The 14,483-nt window shown below is 42.5% G+C and overlaps 1 protein-coding gene across 4 annotated transcripts in view; it reads right to left on the reverse strand.

Annotated features, from left to right (window-relative positions):
- Atp8b4 (ATPase phospholipid transporting 8B4 (putative)) overlaps positions 1–14,483 on the reverse strand; it is a 202,345-nt gene that overhangs the window by 96,241 nt on the left and 91,621 nt on the right. For all 4 annotated transcript variants that reach the window (NM_001430434.1, XM_087652116.1, XM_087652114.1 and 1 more), the window contains 2 exon segments: positions 10,291–10,373; positions 13,760–13,830. In NM_001430434.1, coding sequence (NP_001417363.1) covers positions 10,291–10,373; positions 13,760–13,830 — 154 coding nt within the window.

The raw sequence follows: 14,483 nt of genomic DNA on the forward strand, positions 1-14,483 counted from the left end.
CCAGCTCAGGTCAGAATCAGAGGTAAGATTAGCTGGCATCTCGCAAGTTTGCTGTCTCACAAGCCACAAAAGGGCATTTTAAAACCAGAAGCCAAAAAGGTGGTTTGGAAAATAAAAAAGAGGAAGGAGTCGATCTTCAACATTGGTTGAGAAAACCAGAGAAGCCAAGATTCCATCTAGGTCAGCTTTTTGTTGCTGAACTGGAAACCTGACAATAGCAAATGAAGAAATGAGTCGATAGAGATTTGGACTCACAGCTTTGGAGATTGCTGTTCATAATCAATTGGTCCAGATACTTGGAATCTGCGGTGGCACGTTACGGAAAGAGTGTGTGGAAAGCAATTTGCTTCTCCTACAGTACATTTCAAGGACACACACAACGGCTATGACCTCCCGACAGGCCATGCATCCTGAAGCTCCACTCCACACAATAACACTGGTCTGGGTACTGTGCCATCACTGAGACCTAAGAACTAAAGCAAAGCAGATAGGACCTCTCTCCAGGCTACCTTCTGAGACTGAAGAGACTTCCTGTTATGCTGGCCCTTCCTAGAATACCACTCTCCTCCTGGAACTCATAGATGCAGCCTGATCACTCCCGACCAGCCAGGCTGATCCTATTTCAAAAACACAAAAAAGAAACCCTCTCTAACCCCCCCCCTCACCATTTCCTAATTGGCAAAAAGTTGGCCTAAAGTGCCTCTATTTGGTCATTCTCTGAGCCTTCCCAGACAGCAATGAGAGCCTGCTAGCCTGGATTTCAAAGAGACAACCTGTACAAGGTTGCTTCTTAGACCAAGTAGCTGAATTGTGGTTAGCTCTCGTTATAGCTTATTTGTTTATTTAAAAGTAAATTAGAGCTGATTTGAACTGGCTCAAGTCATTTGGAAAACTATGTTGTGGCCCCAGAGGCTTTTTTTTTTTAATTCTCAGATTTCGTGATCATCTTTTCCTTGACCAATTAATTTTATTTCCGAGTTTCACGTAACCTTGAATTGAGGAGGTCTCACCAGCAAAACCTGCACAAGTAACAGGCTGACAGAAGCCCTTGAAGTTTATTCCAGTTTCTTCACCCAAGAGTCAATTTCCCAAACTTCAAACTCGGCCACTGTTCAAAAACAATGTGCTTTGAACAAAAAACAACACGATACACGCCCTTGCCAATAACGATATAAAAAGCGGTCCGTTTGATCATTTTCATTGTCGTAAGCAAAGGCTGACGAGGAGGTAAATTCAACCTTGAACATTTTGGCTAACCATGTCCAGCAAGAAGACATGCTCACATCTGGCTTACACTGAGGGTGCCTTTCTGCACAGGGATTATAGGGCCAAGTTCAACATGAGCTACTGGAAGCCAAATCCCAGCATAACTTTCTAAGAGTGTGGCCCCAAGTTCTAAACACAGGGTCCCATCACAACAAAACATTGGGAGCAAAGCCAAACTATTTTTACCTGACAAAAAAAAGGAAATGCTGTTCCCCATTTTGTAGTTCTACTGGCATAAAATATGAAAGTTCCCATATTTCTTCCTCTCTTTCTAAAGGAGCGACCAGCTTCCTTCGTGGGAAATACCATGCTCATCTCTATGCATTTCCACAACTTACCGTACTGTCTACGTAATTAAAATCTTAAAATACTTGTTGGAGACATAGTTGAAAAAAAGTGGTTTCAAGAAAGGAGTTGTGGAACTGGACAGAAAAGTCAGTAGCTAAGAGCACTTGCTGCTCTTACAGAGAACCCATGTTCACTGTCCTCCATCCTCAGGACAGCTTTAACTCCGGTGTCAGGGGACCCGATGGCTTCTTCTACACCTAAGAGCACCAGGTACATGCTTGGTATATTCATGCAAATAAAATACTCAAATAATTTTCTTTCAAAGGGAAAGAGGTTGAAAGGTGACATGGTTATTACTGCAAATCAACGATAAATTAAAAGGCAGGTATATTTTTACAGGAATCGTGAAAATGGGATTTGAATACCAAATATCATAATATTACCTAACTGTAACAGAAGCCAGGTAGGATGATGAAAACAGGTAGTCACCTTAAAGCTCATCAGAAACAAGCAAAAATATTTCCGACCAACAAAGCTTAAGAACCAAGAGAGACTGTCCTGGGACCCTGCTTTCTTCTTTCCAATTCCATCCGAGGAAGAGATGGGAAATGGCCGGAAAGTGTGAGAAAGCCATTTGGGGGAAAATAAGGTCATTTGTCACACAGTCATCTTAGTGGGAAATGATAAAATGGAGGAGGGATGCTGCAATCATGAGGTGTAAACATAATCAAGGTAGTTAAACCTCATTTTCCCCTCTAAAGAGAAAGGACGTGAAAACCCTTCCCAGTTTACCCATTATAATGACTATACTGAGCAAATCTACAAGGTTATATTTTGAAGTTTCCTTGGCATTTTAAATTCCAAATTCATCCTGCTGGATCGTTGCTTAGCTACCAATTTGACAAGTCTCTCCAACTATTTACTTAAAGAGGAAATGTGGAGTTTACTAATAAAAATCGTTAGTATACAATATCCCAAGGTTTTTACAAAACTAATTAGCTTTACTTTTTCTGCATATTATTAGTGATGTTTCTGGATTGTCTACTGCAGCACTTCCACAGGACAGGCTACCATTATTAGGGTACCATTATTGCTAGTCAAGACTTTCCCTAGCCAAGAAGTTCTCACTGTTTAGGCAATTACCCAACTACTGCTGGGCTGGTGACTGAAATAACTTTTTCCCTTAAAAAGAGAGTTTCTACCGAGACAGAAGGAACACCCATTCAGAGCCTGCCCCACATGTGGCCCATACATATACAGCCACCCAATTAGACAAGATGGATGAAGCAAAGAAGTGCAGGCCGACAGGAGCCGGATGTAGATCGCTCCTGAGAGACACAGCCAGAATACAGCAAATACAGAGGCAAATGCCAGCAGCAAACCACTGAACTGAGAACAGGACCCCCGTTGAAGGAATCAGAGAAAGAACTGGAAGAGCTTGAAGGGGCTCGAGACCCCATATGAACAACAATGCCAAGCAACCAGAGCTTCCAGGGACTAAGTCACTACCCAAAGGCTATACATGGACTGACCCTGGACTCTGACCTCATAGGTAGCAATGAATATCCTAGTAAGATCACCAGTGGAAGGGGAAGCCCTGGGTCCTGCTAAGACTGAACCCCCAGTGAACGTGATTGTTGGGGGGAGGGTGGGGGGGAACACCCATAAGGAAGGGGAGAGGGAGGGGTTAGGGGATGTTGGCCCGTAAACCAACCGGGAAAGGGAATAACATTCGAAATGTAAATAAGAAATACTCAAGTTAATAAAAAAAATAAAATAAAATAAAATAAAATAAAATAAAATAAAATAAAATAAAAGAGAGAGAGTTTCTAAAGCCAAAGGATGAGATTTGAGTTCTTGGAGGCCACGCCCATGTAGAAACCATGTCAACACTGGGTGATGAGCCACCCAGCATTAAGACCACAATGGCCATATTAGTCCCATCAGCCGAAGAAAATTGGTCTTCGTGTCTTTTAATAAGATCTATGGTCCCATGTATCTGCTGCGTTGTGTCGGACTGGACGTCTGTCCATTTGCCTGGGAGTTTTCAGGTAAGTTTTGTAAAGTCACAAGGTGCTAACCAAGTCCATTTATTTATTTGCTTAGTTAGTGATTTATCTATTTATGTGTTTTAACCAAGAAGAGATGTCATTTTTCTTTGTTTGAATTACACACATGCTATTCTTTACAGAAAAGACCACAAAATACACAAAGATTCCTAACTAGAGAGTCAACCCTTTTCTGGTTCAGAACTGGTACTAACAGTCATACAAAATATGTAAACGTGTCACTAGTTGCAAAACACAGACCACAGTCCAGTCAGGAATAATATACAAAAGATTCTTGAACGCATTCAGCCACATGTATATTAGGGGATTTCCCCAAGGTGTAAAAATGTCTGGTTTACAAAAATGTAATTAACAAGTATTTCCATGTGTTTGTTTATAAATGTTGTTTGGTTCCCACAAAACATCATGAAAAGCCTAGTCAAGCTAAATTTTTTGTATATATTATTAGATCAAATTATGTATTTTTCTTACAAAGTTCAACAGAATACATATTATTCAGATATGTAAAGTAGATAAGATATTAATTCGAATGGGAACTCTTCAAATAAACAGATTCACCTACCAAAACTTCCTCCTAGTCTGTGTTTGGACAGTAACTCTAAATTCTTGATCCTGATGAAATTCTAAGTCACTGAGAGCTTTGATACTTTAAAATATAGAGAGATAGCTTGATTTCTCATAATCAGCTTACCTCACTTTTAAAGGTTTTTCATTCCCCTCATAATCTAAGCTGTGATACACTGCCCTCCGTTTCTAATGCTGCCTTCCAGCTTGCGGTTTAGAGCTTGTGGTCTTGTGTCCTTTCTTAGAACAGGGTTTTCCATCAGTCCTTGGTTTGCACTCTGACTCCTCTTCTTAACAGTCATATGACATAGGGAAGACCTGAGTCTCAGGTTCCCTGTGCACAAATTGGTGTTAGTGATAATTTTTCCTTCGGGGACTGGAAAGATGAAGTTGGGGAGATGGCTCAAAGGTTAAAGCATTTGCTGCACAAGAATGTGGGTCTGAGTTAAGATTTTGACACTAAAAAAAAAATCAGTCATGAAACCGTGTGACTATGTAATCCCAGTGTTGGGAAGTAGAGACCCACTCTTGTGGTTCGTTGGCCAGCCAGCCTGCTCAACTGATGAGCTTCAGGCTCAGTAAGAGACTCTGCCTCAAAAAAACGAGAGCAATAGAGAAAGACACCCAATGGACACATAAACACATAAGCACACTCACCTGCATGCACACCTACATACACACATGTACACACACATATATCTGTATATATACACATATGCCAGTCTTACAAATGCATAAAAGGTTGTATGTATTTGAAAAGATAACTTACAATGTACAGTGAGTGCTTGTTCCTGGTATCAATATCATGTTTTGGGCCTGAGAGCATTAGCAATCACCCAATTAAAGGCTTCTTTGGAAAGAGCTCTAGTGCGTGTCTATCTTCTCTACCGGCTTCAGGCTCTGTGAATGAGAAACCTGTGTCCTACCAACCACTGTCTCCACACAGACTCTTTTGCCCTGTATGAAATATACATTTGTCACACAAATAAATGTACAAAAGAATGGATGAATGGACATGAAGTCATAAATATCTCTGGATGCAGAAATAAACGAGTATACAGGAATTGGTCAGAAGCATCCTGTAGCCCAACACACCTCATATTTGATTGCAGTTTGACTAGAAGTCCTGGACTTGCTGCTCCAGTGGGGATTTCTCTAAGAATAGGAGTGAGGATTCAGATTTTCTGATATTTTTCAGGGTAGATGTGCATTTATATTATAGGGACAGAAGATGGTGGCTTGATGCTAACATCGTTTGGGAAATATTAGAAGAAAAAAGACCACAGAGTAACTAGAAATAAAAAACTGTGATATCCAGATGTACCCAGAAGTCACAAGCAATGTGTGTGTATGTGTGTGTGTATATGTATATGTGTGTATGTATGTATGTATGTATGTATGTATATATACATGTGTATGTATGTACTTACAAATGCAGCACAGCATAAGCGAGGACCTGCCTCACACATGGGTAATATCTGTTTCAACTTTCCAAAGCTTAGCAGGATACTTCCAAAAATATGTAATGCTGATATCATACTCTTTTTTTTTCTTTTTTTTTTATTTATTTATTTTTTTATTAAGATATCATACTCTTAATGTAAGCTGAAAGATGAAACATTGGGTTTTGATTCCCATGACATATGGAAGTTTTTTCACTAGAAAAAAAAACCCTGAAATTTATTGACTTCTCTTTTTATGTTAATGTGTTATTTTAGACCATTTTGGACTTGTATGCAAGGAATCATGATTATACTCTCATCTCCAAACCCTCTCTTCTAATACTCCTATTAACCCTTCCATCCTGGTTATCCCTTCTGTTCTCCTTTTCTGTGTGCCTACCGGCCCTGTGCAGGTAGTCTGTTCGTGTTTGAAAGAGGCAGCTCCGTCCCAGTCTCTGACGCTTACCGTCTCTCCACCCTCTGTCCCACAATGCTCCTGGGGTTTGACCGTGGTGATAAAGATGTCCTCTTTAGGGCTGAGCAGTCAATGGTCACTTGCTCTCAGCACCTTGATCTTCTGCATGTCCCCATCTTTGACGCTCTTCCACTGCAAAAGGTGGTTTAACTGCACGTCCAATTTACCAAAGCTTCAGGAGCAGATTCACTCTACAGCCAATGACCTCCCTAGCTTTTTGCAAAGTTTATACCACCAAGCATGGATTCCTTCCAATGAAGTAGATCTCAAATTCATCCAAAAGTGATTGATCACCCCAGAATACTCTCATACCAGTGGACATGAATTTCTGGGCAGGTAAGTATTGTCACACACATAATCAACAGCTGGGTAAGATCATTGATTTTTTTTCCCCAAAAAACATGCTGCACAGCACCTCCCAACACCTTCTGGTGCCTTCTAATGCTTTGGACATGAGCCAGAAGAAGGAAATCTCCTGCTCAATTTCAGCTTTATCGTTCTATGTTCTATAAACAAATCCATGAGGTGTCTTCAGCACTAGTAGTTTTACTGTCTGGTTCTGATGAGCAACCGAGAGCAACGGCAATTGTCAGACAAGAGTGATGGTGACAGTCAACCAACAGTGATCAACCAAGAGTAATGGTGACAGTTCAACAGTGATGGCTATAATCAACCTACAGTGATGACGATAGCCAGCCAAGAGCGATGGTGATAGGCTGTGTTCTGCCAACTTCTAGGTGCTAAGCATTCACTTTCTCTGTTTGGATAACCCAATTCCAATGATAGGTTGGGGGCTGTTCCACCTCCATATGATGCCTTAGTGAGGCTGCCACTGCACTCTTTCGCTTGTGGAATTCTTCATTTCCAGCTTAATTTCATTTTGAGTTGTTTTTAGCAATTGTATCTATTCACTGAATTTTATCCTCATATCCTGAATTGACTTTCTGATTTTAGCATATGCTTGTGTGTATGCTTCTGGAATTCATTCAGTGTTTTATCACTGTCTTCTTTAAATCCCTACAGGAATTTGCCCATACCCTTTGTGACATTCCTTGAATGAATGTGTGTGTGTGTGTGTGTGTGTGTGTGTGTGTGTGTGTGTGTGTGTGTGTACACATTCCAATTATTTTTTGAGTTTTGTCTAGATAGCTTTCATTTGGGACCATGTATGTGTGCTGTGCATGAGTATATGTGTGCTTACGTATGTATAGGTGTATGCTTGTGTTCATGAATGTGAACTTGGATACTGAACCCAGAGCTCCCAGAGCTCACCATCTCAGGTAGTCTGGCTGGCCAGCTTGCTCACAGAATTCCTTGTCTCTGCTTCATACATGATGGGATGAAGGTAAGCCACCATTCCCATCTGAATTTTATGTGGGTCATTTTCATGCAGCAAGCACTTTACCCATTGAGTCATTTCTCAGCCTAATCTTGGTTTTTATGTTGGTTTGCACATCTTTCATCAGCTGCAGCCCTTGGTATGGGTCTCTGACGCCACTGTGTTGAGTGGATGTTTAAGTCTCTGCTTGCTATTTTTGGAGCTTGGTTGGTTCTGGATCAGCTGGGTGAGGTTTGAAGTTTAGTGGAGATGATTCAGTCCTGATTTGCATGTGAGGCAGCTGAGGTGATCCCAGCGAGGCTAAGTCATGCTGTGACTTCTGACCCCACTGGCAGGTACTTATTTGAGTTAGCAGAGAAGGTGAGCCAGGGTGGCAGGCATGAGCCTAAAGAGAGTAGGCTTAAGGTACCTGAAGCAACAGAAGCATGGTCTCTGGCCTGAGTAGTTGTCAGGAACTCTGCACAGATCCTCAGAAGCAGGTTAAGATGCCAGTGAAAAGAGGAGGTGTGGCCTCTGACCTGAGGAGGCAGGAGCTCCATGTGGGTTCTTCAACACTGGAGATTGGGGTTCCAAAGGATTTGACATTTTCCCTGTCAAAATCCTAAAATGCCAGGGTTAGATGTTGCAGGCACGGGAGGCCAGGTGGCCATGTCAGGAAACCCTCAACAAACAGCCACATCTGTCGTTTCCTAATAGTCCTTACAGTGACACCAGGGCTCATGAAATACCAAAGGAAAAGATGGGCAAAAGGTACTGTGTCTCCTTCATCCCACCTTCACCCTTAATCCAAGTTCCTTGGCTACAAAATGGGGTCATCTACCCCACCCACATGAGTATTGACATGATCAGGAAATTAATTTTACTGTGTTCACAGCACCGAGAGTGCAGGGTTGCTTATAAAAGCATTGTAGTCTGGGCTACCTGCGCCAATAGCTATATAAAGGAAGGAAACAGTTAAAACACCACTTTATGCTTCCTAGTGGTTAAGAAAACTAAAACCCTTAGACTTGTGCCTCGTTATAGGCTGATGAAGATATAAAGGCACAGCTCTGCCAGGGAAGAAATGAGCAATGGCATCTGATATTTAAATTGCCTTTTTAGGGCTCCAGAAATAGTCAGCACGGTATTTTAAGAAGAATTTTGATTTGTGAATACAATTTACTTTTCTCGGACTTACATAATAGTAACATTTCATTGAAAAAAACTACTTCATTAGAAAATTTGTAGTTTGTTTTATTATAATCAAAATATTTCTTGGGCTATTCAAAGTTTCCTGGATACTCCTCGAAATTAAATCTTAATTTGGAAGAATATTTTTCTATAAACATTTATTACAACAACAATCATTAAAGAGAGATTAAAATATTAACATAATCCAGGCAGAATTTACAAGCAAATGCCAAGCACAGACCATATACATTCTGAAATGTGTGTTGGAAAGGATTCAAATAAACTTCCTGACCTTTAACTCAAGGGGCACTGCCAAGACCCCTTATCTTCATTATTTCTCAGTAAAATCCAAAGAAAACACCTCAGAAGGAGAGTCTTAAGTTCATAAGACTCTAAAAAGTCAAGTCAAGGAAAAATGATATCCAAAACTAAACTTGCTACTTAGTAATGCAAAAGGCTTTTGAGGGATGGCAGGAAAGCCTCAGTCTCCCTTGGTTTTGATGTACATAGCCCTACAATTAGTATTTCTTTCTTTTACTTTTAAGGGAATTTCTTTGTGGTCATGGTACCATAAAATGCAGCTATCTAGAGGAGGTAGTACCTAGAGACCTTCTGTGGATCTTAAAATAATGTTAGCGCAAGATACAGCCAGACACATGTAGAACCAAGGATATGCTGAAGAGGTGGGTCTGGGTTGAATGCAATATGATGATGATGGTGGTGGTGGTGGTGCTGCTGGTGCTGGTGCTGGTGCTGCTGGTGATGGTAGTGGTGATTGTGGTAATGGTAGTGATTGAGGTGATGGTAATGATGATAAAAACATGGTCTAAAATATAGGGCAACTGATGGCTGACTATAACTTGGTGATTTTCATTGACTTCCTATAGGTTTCAAGACATTATGCCACTATGCAAAATATAGGAGCTCTGCCTTTAGGAGTAATTATCTAGGTTCTTGGTTTTGTCATGGAGCCCTTGGATGAAAGGCCAGACCTAAGACTGGAACTAAAATGCCAACTTGTTTATGCTCAGCAAGTCTGTGCCAATCTCCAGGAGGCAAAAGGCTACCAAAGGAAGGGCACTGTGGGCAGGAGGGAATGGGACGCACAAAAGACATGAGGCTGTGCTGGGTGGTGACTTGATAAGTCTTTAGCATGAGCATAAATGGCAGACACCAAAGCCTGAAGAATTTTATGCTCGCCCATTAAGTTAAAAAAAGAAAAGGAAAGAAAAGAGAAGAAAAGAAAAAGGACATAAGTGGGATCTGTCTTAGTTTGGGTTTCGTTGCTGTGAAGAGACACAGGCAATTCATAGAAAGGTAAACATTTAATTGGGGCTGGCTTACAGGTTCAGAGAGTCAGTCCATTATCATGAAGGCAGGAACATGGCAGCATCCAGGCAGGCATGGCATGGGAAGAGCTGAGATCTTGATCTGAAGGCCAGTAGGAAAAAACTGGCTTCCAGGGAGTTAAGAGGGTATCTCAAAGCCCACACCCAAAGGGGCACATTTCCTCTAACAAGGCAACAAGGCCACTGCTATTCCAACAAGGCCACACCTAATAGTGCCACTCCCTGGACCAAGCATATACGAACCACCACAGGATCTCAGATTACTAGCTATTATACTGCCTTCTGGCTTTTAGATGTTTTTTTTCTTTTGTCTGTTTAAAGCACTTACCATCAAACTTTGCAAGGCTACTGATATCCGCTCCAAGTTCTGAGGTGACAGGTAGTGCTTGACGAACTTTCAGGTTTGTTTCCCTGTTAAATGAAAAAGAACATGAATTTTTATATGAAACAATTCAACAGTCTCCTACTAAAGTGATCTTATAGGGGGCAGTACACACAGAATCTAAGTGAAGAGACCCACAACGTGCGCGCACGCACACACACACACACACACACACACACACACACACCCATACCATCTCAGCAAAACAAGTGAGTGCCTCAGGATCTACAGCTGGCATTCTACTCACAATGATGTGTGTAACAACACAGAGATCTGCTTCGAATTTGTGTTCAAACGAACACAGAACATAAGAAATACGGTCTCATTCTAACCTACTCACACACACTAGATGAGCTATAAACACTGGCACTAGGAACACCACTGCCAAATGGAGGCCAGGATCACTCAGGCGTCTGCTATCTATGGAGTTTTGTTTGCAAAAAGGACAGCCATGGCTACTTTTACAGTAGCTGAACTTTTAATGGGGAAAAGAATGCAGCTTTCTTTCTTCTTAGAGTACCAATTCAAGAAACCCTTGTTGGTTGTTGCCAACAAGCCAGGCAGATCACAGAGAACTGTTCTTATGAACGGGACCACACACCCATTAGATAGCAGACACTGCTGCTAACAGCCATTGGCCATCGGGGACTGTACGACCATCTCTCCTATACTGTGTTAAAGAGAGTGTCATGCCAGCTCCCTCAGAATTCTTTCCTCACCCCTTCAACAAACTCTAATCTGTTTTCCCGAAATCATGTGACCTTAGGACTAGCTGGTTCTACTTGGCACCATCCTCTGAAGAATCGATCGGCCTAGTCGTTCTATTAATAAGGTGTTCCTTTTGTTACTGAGCAGTACCCCACAGTGCTCCAATATGCTCGACCATTTGCACACAAATTCAGAAAGCTATCTGAATTGTTCCTTTTCTGATGTAAGAGAAGCATGTGCCCTGAGTATTCACTATACAGTTTATGGGAACCTAAGTTTTCATTTCTCTGAATGAAAGCCCAGTTTGCCAGACTGAAATTGCTGAGTTGGGCGGTACTTTTATGTTCCGATTTTAAGGCACCAACAAATTATTTTTCCAGAACGAGCATCGCACTTCATGTTCCCCCTGGTAACAGGAGAGCGACTCCACCTATCCAAATCTCTGCCAGCTTTGGAAATGTCACTGCTGCTGGTGCTCGTGGTTCCGACAGACCCGTGGTGACAGACCCTTGTGATAGTCATTTGTATGTCACTAATGACGTTGGGTAACTTTTCCTGTGCTTGTTTGCCCACTGCGTGTCCTCTTGGTCAAATGTTTATTGAAGTGTTACAAAATGCCTATTTCCTAATTAGGGTGACTTTTTTTTTCTTTTAGTTTGTAAAGCATCTGTTTATAGTCAAGGTAATTCAGGTAGATACTTTGCAAATAGTGTCTACATGTTAGTAAGTCATTACTACTTCCTGTTAGTAGGACTTTCATAGATCAAAAAATAAATTTGATGAAATCCAGTCCCTCCCCCCACTCTCTCTGCCTTGCTTGAGGTTTGCAGATTAACTGATGTGTTCAAAGAACCAACCATGTGCCTGAGTTTTACTTTCCTCTGTCTGTATCAGGTTTGTAGAATTTTGCTCTTGCTTACATTGAATTTATTTTGCTATTTTCTAGCTTCTCAAGACAGAGTGGACAATTGACCTGAGGCTAGCTGTCCTTTCAAGTGTATGAATGGCCTCAGCGATACTAAGATTCCCCTTAATGCTGCTTTAGCTGTGCCTAAACCAGGCCTGCCCAAACCTGGGTTATACAGGATGAACTACTCCAATATCTCAACAACTTGAGAAACACTGGCTAAAACTGTATGCTTTGTGTTGTCCAGTTGAGTCCTGCCTTTACTCTTTAGCAGCTTGAGGAAGTTACCTATCTATCTGAGCCTTGGCTTCATGCTTTGTGCAGTGGGTCTCATACAATACACACATAAGGACTGTATAACAAACCTCCCGAGTTATACATATTCAGATGGACAGTGCCTACACAGTGTGAACTGTGCACATACAGATAGTGCCTACACAATGTGAGCTGTGCCCAGACAGACAGTGCCTACACAGTGTGAGCTGTGCCCAGACAGACAGACAGTGCCTACACAGTGTGAGCTGTGCCCAGACAGACAGACAGTGCCTACACAGTGTGAGCTGTGCACAGACAGACAGTGCCTATACAGTGTGAGCTGTGCACAGACAGACAGACGGTGCCTACACAGTGTGAGCTGTGCACAGACAGACAGACAGTGCCTACACAGTGTGAGCTGTGCACAGACAGACAGACGGTGCCTACACAGTGTGAGCTGTGCACAGACAGACAGACAGTGCCTACACAGTGTGAGCTGTGCACAGACAGACAGACGGTGCCTACACAGTGTGAGCTGTGCACAGACAGACAGACAGTGCCTACACAGTGTGAGCTGTGCCCAGACAGACAGACAGTGCCTACACAGTGTGAGCTGTGCACAGACAGACAGTGCCTATACAGTGTGAGCTGTGCACAGACAGACAGACGGTGCCTACACAGTGTGAGCTGTGCACAGACAGACAGACAGTGCCTACACAGTGTGAGCTGTGCACAGACAGACAGACAGTGCCTACACAGTGTGAGCTGTGCACAGACAGACAGACGGTGCCTACACAGTGTGAGCTGTGCACAGACAGACAGACAGTGCCTATACAGTGTGAGCTGTGCACAGACAGACAGACGGTGCCTACACAGTGTGAGCTGTGCACAGACAGACAGACAGTGCCTACACAGTGTGAGCTGTGCACAGACAGACAGACAGTGCCTACACAGTGTGATCTGTGCACAGACAGACAGACGGTGCCTACACAGTGTGAGCTGTGCACAGACAGACAGATGGTTCCTATACAATGTAAGCAGTCAATGGTGTCAACCAGACAATGGAATCTTCTGGAACAGAACAGCTAAGTGGTCAGTAGCTGAACTCCCAAATGGTAGCTGAACTCTCAAAGCCAGTGTCAACATGGCATCATATTCTCCTCTCTTGTCTCGCTGTGTCTTTATTTGCCTTTTAAAACTGTCTTAGTCTTTCTTCTCGGGAGCCTCTCATTTTCCTTAGAAAATGAAGTTTAAACAAATTAAACCCCCAAAAGGAACCTCACTGAAGTGTACTGGTGTAAAATTAATCCCGTTCACATAACAAGCCAAGTGTTTCTGAAAGAAAATATGCTGAAGAGATAAGTCAGAGTTTTCCAAATAAATTCAGGAGGGAAATTGTTTCAGAATTATTGCCAAGTAAACAACAAAGGACTTTACAATTTAGATTTCTAAGTTTTACAAGGAAATGCAGAAGATGTAAGTCTGACCTCTAAGGACGTTTAGGTCACACTGCAGTCCAAGCAGCCACTCCAATTTAGTACTTACCCATCAAGCTCTGCTGTTTCAACGTAACAGAGACCGTGTGGCTCACTGCTTGACAGGAGCAGCAGGTCGGCCTGATTGAGAAACCGAAGCAGAAGGACGGGTAAAAATCAAGGTTGTTGAAACCTCCCCATCCTGCATCACCCTCCATAGCCCTGGCAACACCGAGGAGAGAGGCACACCCTCCCACTCCCTTGCCACCACACTTCTGGACCATCAGGGTATGAGCAGGCCTCCTGGCAACATGCAAACTGCTAGTGATTTGTCTTGCCGGTTTCGAAAGTCGTACATGAACTCTGTTTTCTCTGGATTTAATAATTTCTTATGAAAAACAGAGATCTCTTTCCCTCCTCACCTGCTGGTATCTGAGGAGAGCAAAGTAGGGAAGGAATCAAGGGGGTGAAGAAGCACTGATACAACAGAAGAAAAACCAGAGAAAAGAAGAAATAAGTGTCAACAGGAGCACCGTGGATGCACGGCGAAGGGACGAAGAAGCGATGGAAGAGTAAAACACAAGAAAGGCAGAAGTAGGACCCACGCGGCGATGGAAACGAGAAAAACGAGGGAAAGTGGGGCCCACGCAAAGCGCAGAGAAGGTGCTCTGGAAAATGGCGCTTTAGAAAAGTCATCACCTCAGTTTAGGTTGTGAGCCTAGCCTTTAATGACTGAGCCATCTCCTTGACAGGAAGCCACCAAAAGGAACTCTTGCAAGTGTGATGGAGACAGT

This window comes from Rattus norvegicus, chromosome 3 (genome assembly GCF_021556685.1).
Source record: "Rattus norvegicus strain SHRSP/BbbUtx chromosome 3, alternate assembly SHRSP_T2T, whole genome shotgun sequence".
Classification (NCBI taxonomy): Eukaryota; Metazoa; Chordata; class Mammalia; order Rodentia; family Muridae; genus Rattus; species Rattus norvegicus.